Genomic DNA, 20,848 nt, shown 5'->3' on the forward strand with positions numbered 1-20,848 from the left:
TCTTATGAAGGATGCTCTCATGTCAGCCTCAGACTGAAATCACAGGGTCATTGGGACTGTGGGAGTTTGAGGGTATCCTCATGTTTTGATGATCAAAGTGAGCATAAAAGCATTGACCTCATCTAGAAGCTCAATGCCTCAACTATGCCTCACCTCTCTCACCCATGTCGCTTGGTCTCACTTTGTAAACTAAGCCCTACCACAGCTATCAAGTATCCTTCAGTGATTCAAATTCAGTTCAGAATTGCCACTTAGCACGAGATGGTTTTCTGGAGATCGTACCTGGACCTCTTGTATTTGACTTGGTCGCCAAATCTGAATGTAACTGATCCTGCCCTCAGTAGATTGTGGATCTCTTGGTTCATCCAAGGCTTCTGGCTGGGGAAGACTGAATGATATTGTGGGAACACACTGGTCTACAACTGTTTTGTTTTATAAAGTCTGCAACAACCATGGTGTATTGGTTCAGATCCTCTGATGAGTCCTTGAATAGAGTCCAGTCCATCAATTTGAAGCTGTCCTGTGGTCACTTCTCTGCCTCCCATGACCATCTCTTTGTTGTCCTTATCTATCAAGCCTTTCTCTATAGTCTCTGCCTGTATGCAAGTAGGAGGACAGCCAAGTGATCAGATTTCCCAAAATGCACTCTAAGCATAGAATGGTAGGCATTCCTAATCATTGTATAGCAGTGATCAAGTGTGTTTGGATCCCTGTTGTTGATAATCGGACAGAGATTTCTTTAAACAAGCCTGACTGAAGTCCCTAAAAATGATTCGAAAGGCACTGGGATAGGCAGTTTCTTGTTTGCTGATGGCGGAACTCAATACATCAAGCGCCTGCTTAACATCAGCTTTTGGTGGTATGTAAACTACAGACAAGGTCATGGGGGGGGGGAGGAGGAGGGAGGTGGTGTGGAGAACTCCCTTGGTAAGTAGAGTGGTTAGCATTTAATCATTAGATGATCCAAGTCAGGTGAACAAAAGTGAGACAAGACCTCTGTGTCTCAGCACCACAAAGTTGATCATGAAACATATCCCACCTTTTGCTTTCTTCGAATCAGCAGTTTGGTTCATTCTGTGAATCGAGAAGCTCTCGGGCCTCACTGATGTACCTGGCATGTCTGGAGTGTGCAATATCTCCGTGAAACAGAGAACGCAGCAATTCCTCATTTCCCAAGCAATCTTGCTCAGTCTCGTTCTCCAGTGACTGTAAATTTGCCAACATGATGCTGTGAAGAGGAAGATTCATTACTCTTCGTATTAGCCGGGCTTGCAGTCCTCCCCTACTCCTCCTCTTTCGGTGGTGATGATGTACCCTCATCTACTTAAAGCAGGCCTGAGAATCACGTCTGCAGAGTCCTTCAGAAGATCGTAAAATCGCTAGCTTGTTGAACAGTTCAAATGTATGTTACTTAAAGGGAAATTACAGGCTGCAGATTGCAGTGAGAGTAGTTCAAAAGAAGTATATTTAGAAGTTTTGCAAGCTGCCATCTTGCTTTGGTCTATCCAATCCAAGCACCTTTGGAGAAACTTTGATTTTGCATTACTTTGAGTGAAAAATCATTGCAATGTGCAATATACTCCAATAAGATATACTGACAACTATTCCTTGACATTAGTGAGACCAAACAAGGCACCCAAAGACATGACAATATCCATAACAATAACCTGTGGGGCAAGGAGTACATCCAGAGTGGGCACTTCATTACAGCTGCACCAACCAGACTGACTGGTCACTTCCATCGACAATGAAACCTCCCACACAACCTCCACATTACTCAGGTAATACATATGCACCCCAAAAAGGGAACATTCTAACTATGCAAAACAAAAATTTGATTTTGTTCTGAATGCTAGCTCCAAAATCATTAAAGGCAAATGAATTTCACCAGCTTATCTACCCTTGCTAAAGTAATACCACCACACTTCTAGAGATGGAAACTGTAAATACATGGCAGTTAGATATCCATTACACTAGTTCAGACCAGCTCCCGACAACCGTAGCAGACTTTGGCTATGGAGTCAGCAATGGTATTAAGAGTATTTCTTAAAAGATAACAGTGCAAGTGGAATGTCCTAAACTAACTTCGTACTCAAATCAGCTGCTAGAGAGCCAAAACAGTGAAATTGGGCTTCACTACAGACAAAGCTACAAGCAGACCACACAATGTCTTTGGTCTACGAACTGATCCAGACAGGAAACATACAATTCAAGACCTTAACAAGGTCAACATAAGTTTGGTATATACCTGCTAATAGAAAGACCTATGATTTAGGTGCATGGACATGAGGAGTTTTAATACATGACTGACTTTTAATCATTTAACAACTTCTCGTAAATTAATTACAATTACACATTTGCTTTCTTTTGGGTTGTAACATTTACTAAAATGTGTTGACTCAGAGGGTATGTTGGAGTAAGAGGGAAAAATAACAAAAATTCAAGATTCTACAATCCCATCAAATTCAAATGGGTTCCTTTAGATGATTAAGAATAAACAATTGTACATTAATAATGAAACATCGTTCTTTCAACATCTTACCTATTGGCAGTCCAAGACTGATTGAAGATAGATGTGTCACTGAATGAATTACACAAGATAAGGGAATGAACTCTGGGTGATTTGTGGGCATATTCTGCAAATTTCTGTGCCAAAAATCCTCCCAAGGAAGCACCAAAAATGTGAACCTACGTAAGTGAGATTTGACTAGTGTTAGTTTATCCAGGAGTTCTGGCTATTATGCAATTGAAAATCTCTGGTAAATTCAAAAACCTGTCATTTCAAAAGAATTTCATTTTATTAAATAGATTTTATGTCATGGCCATTAACTCATCAGGTCTGTTCTGGTGTTCATCTGTTCTACTGATGTTATAAGTGCTTTCTCCTACCATTCTTCTCTAAAACAATTAGCAAACTCTTCAACTTCTTTCGAGTTATCTAGCTTCCTCTTTTATGCATATTAATTCTATTCATTGATTCATGTCATGGTTGAACATTTCTTCTTCTTGAATCCATAATGGATTTTATTTTTATAGTTCCATTTCTCCATGAGTGGAAATACTTTTTTCATGTCATCAAAATTTCTCTAGTTTAAAAATCTATCAAATTACTTCTCAGGAAAAAGTCAGCTTTTCTGGATTCGTATAACATTTCAGTTGTGATATCAAATGGCAAATCTTTTTCACACCCTCTTCATAGCTAGCACATCCATTTATTAGACCAGAGTTGTGCACAGTGCACTAAGTATGATCAAACAAGTCTCTGAAGGTTCAAATGACATCTCTAAGAATATATCCAAGAGGTGCATTCACATTTTTACCTGCGTTACTGATCGGCACTATAATGTTTAATGACTTGTTCGCTTGTTTCCTAACTTCTTTGTTTTTCTATCCTATTTTGTTGCTTTTTTTCCCTACCAAATTTATTTTCCCCACCTGCATTCCTTTAGCAACTAAAACCCTGTACTTTTTCATTGTAAAATAGTCCTCTTAAAGTGAGCCACAACTTTTAGTGACGTTAAGAAATTTACACCATTGTAAATGTGTAAATTCAAGCCGTCACATTGAAACTGAGCTATCCAGCCTGATCCCAACTTAGTGCACAATCCATAATCTTATAGGTCATGGTCACTCAATTATGCATTCAAGCTTTTATAAACGCTATCAGGCTTCTGCGTCCACTGCTGTTAAGTCAGTGACTTGCAGATCAAAAACATTAATTTGTTTCTGCCTCTTCAAATGCTGCCTGACTTACTGAACATTTGTTTTAACTTTACTCAGTGAGTTCTAAATGCCTATCCTGAGAGTACTTTCATTCTACTTCTAATCCCTCTATCAGTTACACCATTGCCAGACTTCTGACTTCACTAGGAGTAAATTTAATGTAATCCTGCCACGGTCTTTATAGGCTAATGAAGTAGCACCTTTGTTCACAAAGAAAATGCTCCCAACATTTCCTCAGTGTCAAAGTTTACCAAATTATACCAACATTCTCATAAACCTCCTTTGAACATGGTCTAGTGCAATCACACCTTCCCTTAACATGGTGACCAAAACTGTACACAACATGCAAGCTGTGGTCTAACAAGAGTTACAAACAATTCTACAATAAATTCCCTACTCTCATTTTCTGTTCCTCAGCTACATATATTTTTATTAAACCACCTATATTTACCTATCTCGCTGTCATTAAAGATCTTTGGGCATGCACTGTAAGAACCTCCATTCCTATACATTTTGAATACTCATCCATTTATAATACATGTCCTTGCCTTGCTCCACTGTCCAAATATCATACCTGATACTTCCCTGAACTATTTTATTTGCTGCTTTTGCTCATCTGACTTTCTGTATCCTCCTTCAGTCGGAATCTATCCTCCTTCCTACCAGCAAAAAGCTCAACATTTGCATCATCTCCAAACTGTTTTTAATCATGCCTTCCACTTCCAAGTCTGAATCATTAGCATATACAGCAAAAGAGGCCTGATTCTTGTGAAATTCTACTGGAAACAGTTTTGCAAAGGGAAGACTATTTGTCCATCATCACCTCTGCTTCCTGCCACTGAGCTAGTTTTTAAACCAATTTGCCACTCTCCATTGAATTCTTTACTCTGTACAAATCCACTCAATTGCACAGATTAAAGTAAATTAGATTTTAATCATTATTCTTACACTCTGCAATATCCCTGTACTCTGAAAATATATACACTGCAACTCAATTGTCAGCTATTTACCTACTTGCTAATTGTTCAAATATATTGTACTGTCTCACATTCTTCCTTTGTATAAACAACTGCTACAATTTGGTGTCAAATTGTTTTCAATGCACTGCAATTTCCTAGTTCGAACCATCAATATTTCCATCAAATATAAAACTATATGTTGTGACAGATCCTGGTAGTCATACACTGACCTTATCCAGCTGCAGGTGATCTAAAAGTTTCCTGAATCCATCGCAAAATTCAAGGAGGTCCCAATAAACAGGATACTGTAACTACAATAAATTTGAAAACAGGAAAAAATAAAACATGTAATTAAAGTGCATATAACAAAACATTAAAGTGCAAAAGACTGCCATGCTCTTCCCTTCCCAAGCCGCCAAAGATGCATTCTTTTCCTCTTATTTCTCTGCATTCTATCTTTTAAACACTATTTTGAATGCAGGAATATCAGGGACACCCAAGCTATAGCAACATCAGATTTGGCTGATTAAGTATTGGTTTAGGCAACTAAGGAAAGGACTCTTGAAGGGAAGGCCAATATTCCTTTGTACCGGCGTATGCAATAGCCTTTCCCCTGAATTCTCCTGTTGATGCAAAGAGGAAGAATTACAGAGGAAGAGGGCTGGGAAGAGGACAAAAAGCTGGGGGGGGGGGCAGTAGTGTGAAGTGGATCAATAGTGAGAGGTTCAGGGTGTGGCGATGATTGGAGAGTTGGGTTGAGGACATCAAGGGGATGTCAGCATCATTAACAATGGAAATTAAAGACAACTCTACTCAGTCACCTTGAATTCTCCGACATTGGCCCAGGTTGGATGGAGTCATTAAATGCCAAAGCAGGCCTCAATCCTCTGGTTAAGAACTGTTTCAGTATTTTTATGGACCTCTTGGGCACAGTAGAACATTTCATAACATCAAATTAGCTTTATGGATCACTTGACATTTCTTTTATTTCATGGGTATGGAAATACCAGCAATAGTTTTAGCCTGCAATCTTCTGCTCTGATTTGAAAATCACAGAAGACCAAGAGTTCGGTATTTCTTTGTACTTCATGTTCAAAGAACAATAGAAATTAAAAAACGGAGTCCAGAAACCAATGTTACTTGCTCTGTGCAAAGATTCAGGTTATCTGCTCAGGTCTGGTGAGGAGCTTACAACAGAAAGGAAGCTCCTCCCGTTGTAGAACTTTAGATATCAATTTAGACAGATAAGAGATGCCCTGATGGCTAGTATGAGGTGGAAATCCTCAAAGGTTATAAATGGGGGCATATTACCTGCTCAAAGGCTAGTGTGACAGAAGTAAGCTCAGGTTCTCAGAACAATGGTACAAGTACTGTAAAAAGTTGCAGCTATTTCAATGGAACAGACTACACTCAAACAGTGATGGAACTGATTCTACAGCAAGCAGCATAACTAGGGGATTAGGAGGGACCTTAAATAAAGAATGAGGGCAAGGGATCAAAATTAGAGAGATGTGGTTAAAAGTGTACAAGAAAGAATGTAATCTAGGAAAATGAAAAACTAATTCTAGCTGAAAGGTATATTAGAGTAAATCAGCAGATAAGTCTACAAAGTTATGAAAATAATGAAAATGGCAAAATTAAAAGCTCTGCATCTAAATGTATATAAAATCTGAAACTGAACAAATGAACTGAGTGAAAATAGAAATGAATGGATGTGATCTGATAGCCATTACTGAAACTTCCTTGCCAGCTGGCACAGGGCAAGACCTCAAGAGTGAATGGTATACAGGTGGCCCTCTGTATCCACGAGGGACTGGTTCCGGGACCCCCCACGGATACCAAAATTCATGGGTGCTCAAGTCCGTTATATAAAGTGGCGTAGTATTTGCATATAACCTATCCACATCCTCCCATATACTTTAAATCATCTCTAGATTACTTATAATACCTTATACAATGTAAATGCTATGTAAGTAGTTGTTATATTATTAGTTAGTATAGAAGAGCCAGTTAGAGTGGGCTGAAAGATGGCAGATGGAGTTTAATGCTGAAAAATGTGAGGTGCTACATTTTGGTAGGACTAATCAAAATAGGACATACATGGTAAATGGTAGGGCATTGAAGAATGCTGCAGAACGGAGGGATCTAGGAATAATGGTGCATAGTTCCCTGAAGGTGTAATCTCATGTGGATAGAGTGGTGAAGAAAGCTTTTGGTATGCTGACCTTTATTAATCAGAGCATTGAGTATAGGAGTTGGGATGTAATGTTGAAATTGTATAAGGCATTGGTAAGGCCAAATTTGGAGTATTGTGTACAGTTCTGGTCACCAAATTATAGGTAAGATGCAAATAAAATTGAGAGAGTACAGAGGAGATTTACAAAAATGTTGCCTGGGTTTCATCTCGTTACAGAGAGAGGTTGAACAAGTTAGGTCTTTATTCTTTGGACCGTAGAAGGTTGAGGGGGGACTTGATAGAGGTGTTTAAAATTATGAGGGGGATTGATAGAGTTGGAGTGGATAGGCTTTTTCCATTGAGAATGGGGGAGATTCAAACAAGAGGACATGAGTTGAGAGTTAAAGGGTAAAAAGTTTAGGGGTAACATGAGGAGGAACTTCTTTACTCAGAGAGTGGTAGCTGTGTGGAACGAGCTGACAGCAGAAGTGGTTGAGGCAGGTTCTATATTGTCGTTTAAAGTTAAATTGGATAGATATATGGACAGGAAAGGAATGGAGGGTTATGGGCTGAGTGCAGGTCGGTGGGACTAGGTGAGAGTAAGAGTTCGGCACGGACTAGAAGGGCCGAGATGGCCTGTTTCCGTGCTGTAATTGTTACATGGTTATACTGTATTGTTTAGGGAATAATGACGAGGATAAAAAGTCTGTACATGTTCAGTACAGACACAACCATCGCAGCTCTTCTGAGAATGCTGATACTGCCTCAGTGAAAATAGCGTTCAACATTTGTTTTGCAGCGAGCCGTTATAGAGGCAGCACGCACGCCATAGCTTTGAATTGCGTGAGATTTTCACTATGATTGACAGTGCTGCAATGATTGCAGAAAAGTATGACTTTATTTTTGAAAGGTTACGTAGGTTTAGGGCAGGTTTGCAGGATGTTTTGAGTACTTACAAAGAACTGTATGATAGAAAAATGTGTGAATCTTCCAGTGTGCTCGCTGTCTTCCCGATTCTGGTAACTGAAACTGCACTGTAGTACATACATTATTTCTACTTTATATAGGCTGTGTAGTTATCATATCATTCTTGCTTTTACTATATATTAGTGTTATTTTAGGTTTTATGTGTTATTTGGTATGATTTATAACCATATAACCATGTAACAATTACAGCACAGAAAGAGGCCATCTCGGCCCTACTAGTCCATGCCAAACTCTTACTCTCACCTAGTCCCACCGACCTGCACTCAGCCCATAACCCTCCATTCCTTTCCTGTCCATACAGCTATCCAATTTAACTTTAAACGACAACATCGAACCTGCCTCAACCACTTCTGCTGGAAGCTCGTTCCACACAGCTACCACTCTCTGAGTAAAGAAGTTCCCCCTCATGTTACCCCTAAACTTTTTGCCCTTTAACTCTCAACTCATGTCCTCTTGTTTGAATGTCCCCCACTCTCAATGGAAAAAGCCTATCCATGTCAACTCTATCAATCCCCCTCATAATTTTAAACACCTCTATCAAGTCCCCCCTCAACCTTCTACGCTCCAAGGAATAAAGACCTAACTTGTTCAACCTTTCTCTGTAACTTAGGAGATGAAACTCAGGCAACATTTTAGTAAACCTCCTCTGTACTCTCTCAATTTTATTGATATCCTTCCTATAATTTGGTAGGTTATTTTTTGGGTCTGGGAATGCTCAAAAATTTTTCCCATATAAATTAATGGCATTTGTTCCTTCGCTTTACGCCATTTGCGCTCTACTTTCGGATAGCGGGGGAAACCTGTACAGTAGTTTCGATCTGCGATTGGTTGAATCTGCGGACACAGAGTGCCGACTGTACAACATTTGAGGACCAGAAGTTAAGGTGAAGGGGTGGCTCTGTTAATTAATAATGGTCTTGGTATAATAGGGCATGATACCCTAAATTGAATGCAAGCAGTTTGGCTACAGATGAGACTTAATAAGGGAATATGTGCAAAGGTGCATAGGCTCAACAATTACAACATGGTACATAAAGGAAAGAAATAATGGAAGCTTGGAGAAAGGTAGTGATAATTATTGGAGATTTTAAACTAAACATGTCTGGAACAAAAATCAAATGGGCAAGAGTAGTTTAATTAAGATGTATTTTCCCTGGAGGGAACCAGAAAGCAGGTTATACCAAACCTAGTATTGCACAAAAAGATAGGATTAATTAACTGTCTCAAAGTGAAGTCACTCCTAACCAGCAACAATCATAATACAATTTAATTTCATATTCAGTTGAGAGAAATAACAGTGGTCCAAGAATGATTTTTAATTCTTGAGATATTAAAAACAGAAATAGTTTAACTGGAATAGAAATAACTGGAAACTTAATTTAAGGAATTGGCCAAACAAGGTGCACAGAATACCCAGAATAGATAAAAAGGTAAAGATAGTATGAAATGTTAATAAAACAAAATAATCGCACAAAGATAATTGGTAGGTCAACATATTAGGTACATTAAAAAAGCAAGGAGGGTCTAAGTTGATAAAGAGGCAAAATTGGAGTTTTAAGACAAAACCAAGACGTGTAAAAAGGCAAACATGAGGAACTCCGCAGATGCTGGAAATTCAAGCAACACACATAAAAGTTGCTGGTGAACGCAGCAGGCCAGGCAGCATCTCTAGGAAGAGGTACAGTCGACGTTTCGGGCCGAGACCCTTCGTCAGGACTAACTGAAAGAAGAGCTAGTAAGAGATTTGAAAGTGGGAGAGGGAGGGGGAGATCTGAAATGATAGGAGAAGACAGGAAGGGGAGGGATGGAGCCAACAGCTGGAGAGGTGATTGGCAACGGGGATATGAGAGGATCATGGGACAGGGGGCCCAGGGAGAAAGAAAAGGGGAGGGGGGGAAGCCCAGAGGATGGGCAAGACGTATAGTGAGAGGAACAGAGGCAGAAAAAGGAGAGAGAGAAAAAGAATATGTGTATATAAATAAATAACGGATGGGGTACGAGGGGGAGGTGGGGCATTAGCGGAAGTTTGAGAAGTCGATGTTCATGCCATCATGTAGGAGGCTACTCAGACGGAATATAAGGTGTTGTTCCTCCAGCCTGACTGTGGCTTCATCTTGACAGTAGAGGAGGCCGTGGATAGACATATCAGAATGGAAATGGGACGTGGAATTAAAATGTGTAGCCACTGGGAGATCCTGCTCTCTCTGGCGGACGGAGCGTAGGCGTTCAGCGAAATGATCTCCCAGTCTGCGTCAGGTCTCGCCAATATATAGAAAGCCACATCGGAAGTACCGGACGCAGTATATCACCCCAGCCGATTCACAGGTGAAGTGTCGCCTCACCTGGAAGGACTGTCTGGGGCCCTGAATGGTGGTGAGGGAGGAAGCGTAAGGGCATGTGTAGCACTTGTTCCGCTTACAAGGATAAGTGCCAGGAGGGAGATCAGTGGGGAGGGATGGGGGGACGAATGGACAAGAGAGTCGCGTAGGGAGCGATCCCTGTGGAAGACGGGGGGGTGGGGAGGGAAAGATGTGCTTAGTGATGGGATCCCGTTGGAGGTGGCGGAAGTTACCCAGAATAATATGTTGGACCTGGAGGCTGGTGGGGTGGTAGGTGAGAACAAGAGGAACCCTATTCCTAGTGGGGTGGCAGGAGGATGGAGTGAAAGCAGATGTGCGTGAAATGGGGGAGATGCGTTTGAGAGCAGAGTTGATGGTGGAGGAAGGGAAGCTCTTTCTTTAAAAAAGTAAGGCACCTCCCTCATCCTGGAATGAAAAGCCTCATCCTGAGAGCAGATGCGGCGGATGTGTAAAAAGAGTTCTATAGATATTTTTAAAGAGTGTTGGTCTTACACAAAGTAAGCAATGGCAACTGGCCTGCAACACACAGATGAAGCTAACTGTTAGTCTTCTGCAGAACTGTCAGCTAGAAAGCTGCATATACCAGCCTACATGTATAGCACAAAAATAAAGCATTCATCCTTAAATTCCAGTGCACTGGTCTTTCCCTCTATCCTGCAATTCTTCTCTTCGAAGTGTTTCCTTTTGCCTTAAGTCTGATTCTACTACCGCCAACAGGTAATTCCATTAAATCCTAATCACAATGAATTAAAGCAATTTCTGGGAAATCTCAGTACTTGAAGCTGAAAACCCTTGTATTTGACTCTGTGCCACAGGAGAAGGGGGTAGGGGTTCGTGCCTGTTAATTCTATAGAACACGGCCTCCCATAACATCGTGATCCACAGTTAGGACAAAGTGATAATGGAGAGAAAATGAACAGTTACTGATAGTATAACCACTGTAATACTGAAACTGTTTCATAAATATGAACTAGGTTCAGGGGTAACACAAAAACCAAAAGGTAAGCATGTGAGCAATTTTAATCACAAAGGTAAAATTATTACATTAGTTCAACTATTATTGCTTTAACAAGGCAGAATATAAAGACAAGTATATTAAACTGTGCCAAAATGATCTAGATTTCTAATGTGATTATACTTTAAAGAATGATATAGCACAGCAGCCTGCCACTTGGCCATACTTACAGAGATAACTCTATAACCCCATCCAGTTAGTGCTAAAATCTGCTGGAAAAACACATCTGCAGTTCCACTGACCGGGGGAAGAAATATAATTGGGCACCTTATGTTTCTGGGTCCAGCATCATAAAGGGACCACACTTTACTGTCATCATCATCCACTATTATCTGTAACAAGTAGCAAAGTTAAAACCAAGTTAATAAAAACAGCAGCTCCAGCAGCCAGCACACGAGAACACCATCAACATTAGTCATTTTTCAAGTTATATCACATCATTACCATTCCTTCAGACATCCTGATTCAGATCTTTTGATTGAAATCTGAGTCATACCATCATTTGTCACCTGGTCTTCAGCCACTGATTTAGGGTAGCCTCAGGCAATTGCCCTGGCACTAGTAAGCCATTATACTGTGTTTATTTCCACTTGGATCTGGGTCAAATCTGGTGTTCATTTACATCATGTGGTTCATCTTAGCCACTTAATAACCAAAACCCAGAGAAGGGAACCAGTGATTTGCAGTTATTCCTGGCAGGATTTGACCAACCTACCTAGGCACCATGATCTTTCCCCTTCAAGAACTCATCCAGAAAATCTCTTCTTAGCAGTGAGTTTAACCAATCTATCACAAAGAACTCACCAACAGCTTGGAGAAGAACCCTGGAGGATATGCACGTCATTGAAAGTGGAAAAGCTGATCCAAGGACTATACTACGGAAAGCTTATCAAGGCAAACCCAGTTCTAAATTATAATGAGTTTTAAATTATATCGTTAGAGGTTATAAATGCCAAATATTTTCCCTAATTGAAGAATATGAGCAGATAACTATTACTTTATAGTGCAAAGTATGCTTTAATCAAGCTGTTAACTATTTTAATTTCTCACAATAGCCCTAAAAAAGTAGACTTCCGGTGAAATTGTTGAACGCTAAAAGGCCACTGACCTCTGCTAAAAATTGACAGATTGTGTAGTCATTTTATGTAAATTCAATCCAAATGTTGAGGTGCAAGTTTATGACTGAAGCTTATATCTACCTCTGCACACAAAAAGTGGCAGGATGTTAGATAATGAGACCTTCAATTAACAGGATCTCCTGATGAATTGCTTTGATTGTTGAAAATGTTGTGTTCAGTTCCTCACTTCACTTTTCCACACATTGGGCAGCAACGTTGCCAGTTCTTTAGCATTTGTCTGGTTTTACAGGGCCGAGTTGCTAGCTTGATGTTCAATCTAGCACAGATGTAAATTGTGCAAGAAGCAATTGTCAAAAAGAGTTTTAGCCAGAATTCCCAATGTTTCCTCACTCTAACTGCAATACAAGGCGAAAAGGATGGACATGTATCTTAAAGTATTTCAACATAAAGACAAGGGAATGATGCACAAGACTGATTCCCAGAGGAACTGGCCTTATCATGATACGAGCAGAGTTAGTCTTTAACACTTGAAAACAGATTGAGAGCAAGTGTTTCAAGGCTGACATCAATGGATTTTCAGGGATTCAAGGAATAAGAGAGTCAGTAGATGCCAGTCCTTATATTTGCACAGATCTCTGACGTGTTTTCATTCAAACTTTTCAGAATAAGCTTAAAAAAAACTCTAACAACTTCACCTAAATTTCAGTGTTGTATGTCCACTGCTCTCTGCTCCACTCTACAAAGAATTTCAGACTGAATGCTTCTGCTATTTCTTGTTCTTATCTCACTTTTTTCTGAATTAAATATCATTTGTCATTCATCTGCTCTTTCTCTGAGCCTGTTTATAAAATTCTACTCATCTGCTTTTTTGGGATCCTTAAAAAGTTTTCATTGGCATCCGATGTTCACTTAACAATGAGTGAATGTGACACCGGCATTCACTTCTAAGCATACCAATTAATACCTCTCATTCTGATCTGAGTGAACCAATAAGTACTGGTGGGGGGGGGGGGGGAAGAGAAAGGGTCCATGACATGCTTCTGCAAGCTACAGCACCGAGGTCTACCCTTATCAAACTCAGATTTCGATCATGGGAATAATCTTGAGCGAACAACCCAGAGCACTTTAGGACACTCCAAAATACATACACCCTCTAAACAGCGACATTGGAGTTAATTCAGTGCATAGACAGCACTCCCAAACTGTACCCCTGGTAATCTCGCTATCTCATTTCCAATCTCCACCCCGCATATGCGCCGATTACATCACTGACACACATCATGCATCCAACGACTCTATTAAGACCCAACTCTACCCTCATTTACTTCCTCCCTCCATCACCACACATTCTCACTAATGCCCATGTCTCCCTCACTTCTACAACTATACTCCACCAATTTCTACAATAATTATTTGAATAGATTAGATTTAAAACATACAGAGAAATGCTTTAAAAATTCTCTTGAATCCCACATACTGAAAAGAAGAAAACAGTACTTGCCTTTTTCAGCGGAACTGTACTCCGGAACCAATTATAATCAGGGGAGACTTTTATCTCACCCATTGCGAATGGAACATCTAACGCTGTAATCCGTCTGTCTAAAGCAAACACACACATTATTGAGGTACCTAGAAATATTGTTTGACTTAACATTTTTTCTGCAAAATCTTTTAGGAATAGCAAATCACTTTATTCCATGCAAAAGTCATTACCTGGTCATAAGTTGAGGGATATAAAGGTGAGATAGGACAAGTTTATAAGGCAATTCCTGAAGAATGAGGAATTTTTCGTAGGTGAATATGATAGATTTCAGCTGAGGGTACTGTATGTGTTCTGTGCAAAAGACTTTAGGATAGAATAAGAACAGAAAAAATAGGAGATAGCCATTTAGCCCCTTATGTCAGCTCCACCATTCAGTAAAATCTACTGAACTCTGTCTTAAATACATTTTAATAACTGAACCTTCATGGGCCTCTTGGGTACAGAATTCTAGAAGATATATTTTCTTGAAGTGAAGAAATTCGTTTACATTCCTATCTGAAGGAAAACACTTAATTTTGAGACTGAGACTCCAAGTTCTAGACACTACAGTATGTGCCTATACTGCCAGGCAAGCTTTGTCAGTTTCAGTGAAATAACCTCTCAATTTTCTGAACTCTAACTTGAATATACTTGATTTCTCCTCAAGAGAGTACATCCATTAGTGCCACTCCCCACTTCCCAGTTCCTGCAATGTCAAAGTCTTGGAGGAATTCCATGAGGTTTATCAGAATGATATCAAAGAAGGGAAATGTTGGTTTATGCAGCGGGTGGAAAAGTTGCAATTGCCAGCCCAAGAGGTTAATGATAGATCGAAGAGGTACACAAAATTACGGGGTTGGTTAATTGAAGTTTTTCCACTGAAAAACCTGGACACATTTCACTGGAATGTGTTGTCAGGAATTATGTTGACTGATGAACATTGATGGTCATTCAGCATCATCAGGACAAATAGAATGAACGAATGGGATAATCGAACAACAACTAAGTATCACAAAGAGGGCACACCAGTGCCTTTAGCTTTTTCTTAAGCAGCATCAGAGCAAAACCAAATAAAAAGGTGGGAAGGATCTCATCAAGTTCTGTTGATTACCAACTCATCAGTAAAAGTCGGAAGCAAAAGTAAATGGATACACACTAGCCACTGCAAGTGAGCTAAGGTGGTACCTGACAAAAACAAGCTACATTAAGCAAATTAATCAGCTGTTAACTACTGAACATGGCTTACTTTAATGTTGCTTGTGTTGTTTTATTACCAATTTTTTTCTAATTAAAAATGTTGCTGCAGCTTTAGAAAGAGTAAGCAATGCTTAATTGTTCAGAGAATTTTTCAGTAATAGTACAGCTGATTTTGTATCTTCTAGAAGCTTCTCTGTAGCAGGTGTCAGACCACTGGCTATTTTATAGGTTATTTGTATCACTGGAATGTCTTGTGTTTTGTCTAGTCTGAGCTAGTTCTTGGTATAGGATAACCACAACTTCTTTATTCTTCCTCTTTTTTCTTTGTTCGTTCTTTGCTCTTATAACACCTAATAAACAGCAGTAACCAACAATTTTTATGTCTCATTGTTGTCTTCCAAAGAGCCTCCAGGTCATAAAATCAGCTGATCCAATAAAGTCATGAGAAACTGTTGTCATTGGGAAGTGAATTGGTATAAAATAATTGGTAAAATACAGTAATGAAAAATAAATCACTTCACTGGCCACTTGGATCCAGGATTCACTGTTCCTTCAAGCAGTGTAATCAGATTTCAGTGGACCTTCAAAAGGTCATCAAGCATTGACTTTGAGAACAAATTTGCAGTTCAAGAAAAGTGCATCACCAAATTGAAGAGTTCCTACAAAGAGCCAATACAGACATGACAGATCAAAGAGTCTCTTGTAATACTGATTCTGTAAGCACAAGAGATAGGAAGAGTAAGCAATACAACCCCATGAGTCTGTTCCACAATTCAATAACATCATAGCTAACCTGATTATTGACTCCATCTTGATCCCAATTCAGTATCCATAACACTCTGAAGCTGAGAAATCCAAATTCACAACCCTGCTTATTTCAATTTTAAATAGTTGCCTCTTTTTCCTGGGACTTTAACACCGTTTATATTTGCCAAACAGAGGAGCATCTACCCTCAGGATCTGAAATGGAACATTGGTAGAGGTGCAAAAAAGCCCCAAAGCAGTTAACAAACTGCATTCCACCCAGGTTTGACTTTCTTTCATTTCGTTCAACTCCGGAGTAGTCTGTTCATTACCTGCCTATTGCATAAGGGAGTAGAGTGTTTTGCAGAGGCTGACAAACAAACTTGCTTAAGATAATTTGATAAGTGTCTGTAAGGAATAGAAAATAATTTTCTACTTGAACTCCCATTCCACTGTTGTTCTTTCTGTCTAATGTCTTATCTAAGTGAACGTTCTTCAAACACAAGCAGACATAGGGTCATAATTAACTGTAGTCTTTTCTACTCCCATCCTGTTCAGTGTATTAACTATGTCATGAACTTGAAAAGCCTCCTTCAGTGTTCAATACCAGCTACAGTACAATTAAACCAGTGGACTCCTGCACCAACCAGCTATCTTCCTCATCTATCGTGAAGTTACCTATTCCCTCTCTGCCTGAACATACTGAGGGACGAGCATCTCTTGGATCATGTCATTCATATAAAATGGATTGCACTATAGCCTAAGGTCTCAAAACCAGATCATAAAGAATTTCCAGTTAACAATGCTTCCTGTGTACGTGATTTTCCAAATGCAGGCTGTATCCTGTTTGTGGTAAGTGGCTAGATGGCACTGCCAACTACACCTCCCAAAATCCTGTTGAAGGTTAACACTGACGGGATGGAAATTCTTCTTGGCGAGGATGAGAGGTGACCTGATAGAGGTGTATAAGATGATGAGAGGCATTGATCGTGTGGATAGTCAGAGGCTTTTACCCAGGGCTGAAATGGCCAACATGAGAGGGCACGGTTTTAAGATGCTTGGAAGTAGGTACAGAGCAGACGTCAGAGGTAAGTTTTTTTTTAAAAAAACGCAAAGAGTGATGAGTGTGTGGAATGGACTGCCGGCGACAGTGGTGAAGGCGGATATGATAGGGTCTTTCAAGAAACTCCTGGATAGGTACATGGAGCTTAGAGAAATAGAGGGCTATGGGTAACCCTAGGTAATTTCTAAGGTAAGGACATGTTTGTCACAGCTTTGTGGGCCGAAGGGCCTGTACTGTGCTGTAGGTTTTCTATGTTTCTATTTAGCTGGAAATGGATAAAGTTTGGAATCTAGGAATGTTTCCTTCTCCCATCACTTTATCTACCTATCTTCATTTGGGCACGACAAGGCGAGGCTATGGTCTGGAAGAAGCACACGATCTATTGGCTGAGAGATTATTAAGCTCCATTACATACTGTTTTTGCTGTTTCATGTGCACAAATCTTGTGCAGCACCTTTGTACTTCTGCACTCCACTGAGCTGAAGTTAGTTCCCTTCCTTGATTGTAATGATAAAGTGGTTGAGTTGCAAAGTCATGACATTACAGATTGATAATTCTACTGCTGCTGCTGTTGGCCCACCACACCTTATGAACACACAGATAGCTACTCAGAGGCCCTTGTTGGTAAAGGTCATAGATGTTGCATCCAGCTGTCTTCATGATATACAAACCAGTACGCAAATCAGGGCAGCACAATATGGAGAGCAAGCTGTTGCCCATGTAACAGGCTCCTCCTCTCCACGGAGCTGATGAATGCAAAGGGATGGCAGAGACTGATACAGTTTGGCACCATCAGCATCATAGAGTTGCCAGTCAGCGTTTAACTCAATGAAGAACGCCTTAAGAACTTCAATTCTGGATTTTCCTTAGGGTTTACGCCCAAAGCTTTCCCCATGAGTGGGTACAGCTACAAGGCAGCCGAGCTTTGAGACCAGTTTTCCTTCTCCTAGATGAGTTGCCAACCACGGCAGATAAACCCCATCTGCCTGAAGTGACTAGCTTGTACGTACCAGTGACCCGCCTTTACCTCTTCTGTCAGTAGAAACAGTTCCACCGGGTTTAGTAGCTAAACCACATGTGAAGGCCAGAAGCTGGATGGCTGCCAGAGGCTATACGAGATGTACACCACACACCGCTGGGAGCACTTAGTAGGTAGTGGGAGCTTATCCCCACTACAACCCCCATTTCCACCCCCCTCAACTATAACAATGTAAGAAACCTGCATCTACACAAACACATCAAAATCCACTGGACTTCCCTTCATTGTTGGTATTGAACTTCTTTATTCAATTTCCACTCACTGACTCTCACAGTTAAACCACATTATCATTAACAGAGATCTGATGCTGATAGCCCTAAAGCAGTACTGATGCTAAAATGTCACACAAACCATTTCTATGCATAGCAAATAACTAATGACTGAAATAACAAATAGCTATTAAACAATAATTGCAAAAGAGCTACATCAATTTTTCACTAATGAAAAGGCTATTCAAAAACCAATACACACAGTTAAAGTTAACTTTTTGAACAACTTTTTCATTGTTCAAAGTTAAATACCAAGGAAGAATTTTTTTTAACAGCAATTAGCACGCATTCTTGGAAGGATAGAAATAATCTTGTCACCACTGGAAAGCTGTTACTGCTGTGTCACATGAAGAACAAACCATTTTTAAAAAAGGTACATAAAAATTATACAAAATACCGAATTTTCTGAAGTACGGCCAGAATCAGTTCCAATACACTGGAAAGAATCTGTATACATCGAAGTCATCTGAAAGTAGTATTGTAATAAGGATTACTATTATAGTGCACAACCCTATAAAACATCACAGAGATGCAGAACACCAGCTAGGTACAATTCTATTCTGATGAACATTGAATTTATTTTTTACTGGGGCTCTTTTGCACAACACATACTCAAACATTGCTATCCATAGAGGGAGAGTTACTCTCACCTAAATCTGAGGCAGGTTGGTCATTGATGATTTTACTGGCCATGCTTAGTGATGGACCTTAAAATCCTGACTCTGCCCATGCTACCTCTCCCAAGCAGTATGCAACATGGAAGGACACATACATCAGCTGAGCAAAGTCAGAAGGCTTCTTTACTACACTTGACCTGAAGCCAGCTTTTATAGATTGTCAAAATACTGTATTACACTCCGTAAGAAATCAAACTTGGATTTAAATTAATTGACAATATTTTGCTTTTGGTGAGGCTATTCCATCAATAATTACTTACTCACTGAAATAATAACTACAGATTGATTTGAATTTACTCTCCAAGTTATATGGCAAAACACTTAACCATGAACACCAAAAGAAACAGAAAACACAACTGTCATAATTGAACCAGAAAAGACCCAGGTTCAGATAGACTACACCTGCAGATAACTAAATGAAATTATGATAATAGATGATTACTTCCCATTCATAAAAAATATTTTTTCCCACCAGAGGGTTGTCAAATGCAGTTACTTAAAAAAAAGTTGAAAGAATACCAGTCAAAGTCTCCATATATGATAGATGCCAGTAATCTTGGTGATCACGCAAGATAGAACAATTAGCCAGAATTGACTCACAAGGCATAATTAAACAAGGTTATTGTATTCCTTGTAGTAGTAACTGAAAGAGTACACAAGAGTATTGCAGTGAATGAGATTCCAGTATACTTTCACAATACTTTTGAGTAGGTGCTATACAGAGATTGTTGACAAAGAAACAGTGTTGATGAGCTCGGGGATCTTGGGGTCAAAGCTCACACTGGTAGATAGGGTGATAAAGGTACAGGGCATGTTTAGCTTTATTAGTTGAGGAACTGAGTTGAGCCAGGTTTATAAAATCTAGTTAGGCCTCGTCTGGAGTATTGCATTTAGTTGTGATCGCCCCATTATAGGAAGGATGTCGAGGCTTTGAAGAGAGTGTAGAAGAGGCTTACCAGGATTAGTGGGCATGTGCTATCAGGAGAGTTTGGACAAACTTGGGTTATTTTCTCTACAGCAGCAGAGGCCGAAAGGAGATCTGTTAAAGGTTTATAAGATTATAAGACTATAGATAGAGCAGGCAGACAGTATCTTTTCCCCAGGCTTGAAATGTCTAAAAGCAGAGAGTGACAGGAGGGCAAGTTCAAAGGAGATGTGCAAGGCAAGATCATTGCACCACCCACAGAGTGAAAGATGTCAGGAATGCTTTGTCTGGTCTGCTGGCGGAGGCAAATACAATAGAGGCTTTCAAGAGGCTCTTAGGTAGGCACATGAACGTGGCAAAAAACAGGAGCATATGGACATTGTGAAAGTAGAAGGAATTATTTAGCTTAGCATTTAATTACTAATATAATTATTTCTGTATTACAAGATGTGCTGAAGAGCTTGTTCCCGTGCTGCTCTTTTCTATGTTCTAAAATCAGGGGTGCAATGTTCCATCTTCAGGGAGCTTTGGCTAAACCACATTTAGGAGTGCTGGGCTGAACTTTAGTCTGGATAATAGATCAGGTGGAGGCACTGGAGAATATAGGCAGAACCGAGAATGCATTCATTTAGAACTACAGAACACGGACCGGCTGGTGGCACAATGACATCAGCGCCAGACTCTGGAACGGAGGTTCCCGGGCTCGAACCCAGCCGGGTCCGCTCCCGAGTACGCTTTCCATCCGTGCCAGGTTGAGTGTCAAGATCACAACTCGACCTCGTAAAATAAAGGGAAAAATACTGCGAAATGTCTGTGTGAGGAGTGGCTCGCCACACAGTCTCTCTCTCTCTCACTCCGTGCCTTGTAAAGGCATGAAAAAGACATCGTCCGGCAAATGTCGCACACGCACGCGCCAAAAAACCATAGAACACTATAGCACAGAAAACAGGGTATTCGGCCCTTCTAGCCTGTGCCAAAACTGCACCCAGTCCATAACCCTCCAGACCGCTTCCAGTTTTTGGACAAATATGCTCAAAAAACAAAAAAAATACTGCAGTTGCTATAAATCTGAGATTAAAAATATTGATATTATAAGTTATTAAAAATATATAA

At 40.0% G+C, this 20,848-nt stretch overlaps 1 protein-coding gene across 3 annotated transcripts in view; it reads right to left on the reverse strand.

The window, feature by feature from the left end:
• spg21 (SPG21 abhydrolase domain containing, maspardin) overlaps positions 1-20,848 on the reverse strand; it is a 58,252-nt gene that overhangs the window by 35,641 nt on the left and 1,763 nt on the right. For 2 of the 3 annotated variants that reach the window (XM_063065820.1, XM_063065822.1), the window contains exons 2-5: positions 13,801-13,898; positions 11,391-11,552; positions 4,913-4,993; positions 2,543-2,688 (exon numbers count right to left, since the gene is read on the reverse strand). In XM_063065820.1, coding sequence (XP_062921890.1) covers positions 2,543-2,688; positions 4,913-4,993; positions 11,391-11,552; positions 13,801-13,863 — 452 coding nt within the window. In that variant the 5' untranslated portion in view covers positions 13,864-13,898. The remainder of the gene's footprint in view (positions 1-2,542; positions 2,689-4,912; positions 4,994-11,390; positions 11,553-13,800; positions 13,899-20,848) is intronic. The other variant, XM_063065821.1, reaches the window with a different exon arrangement.

The sequence above is a fragment of the Mobula hypostoma genome, chromosome 13 (genome assembly GCF_963921235.1).
Source record: "Mobula hypostoma chromosome 13, sMobHyp1.1, whole genome shotgun sequence".
Taxonomy (NCBI): Eukaryota; Metazoa; Chordata; class Chondrichthyes; order Myliobatiformes; family Myliobatidae; genus Mobula; species Mobula hypostoma.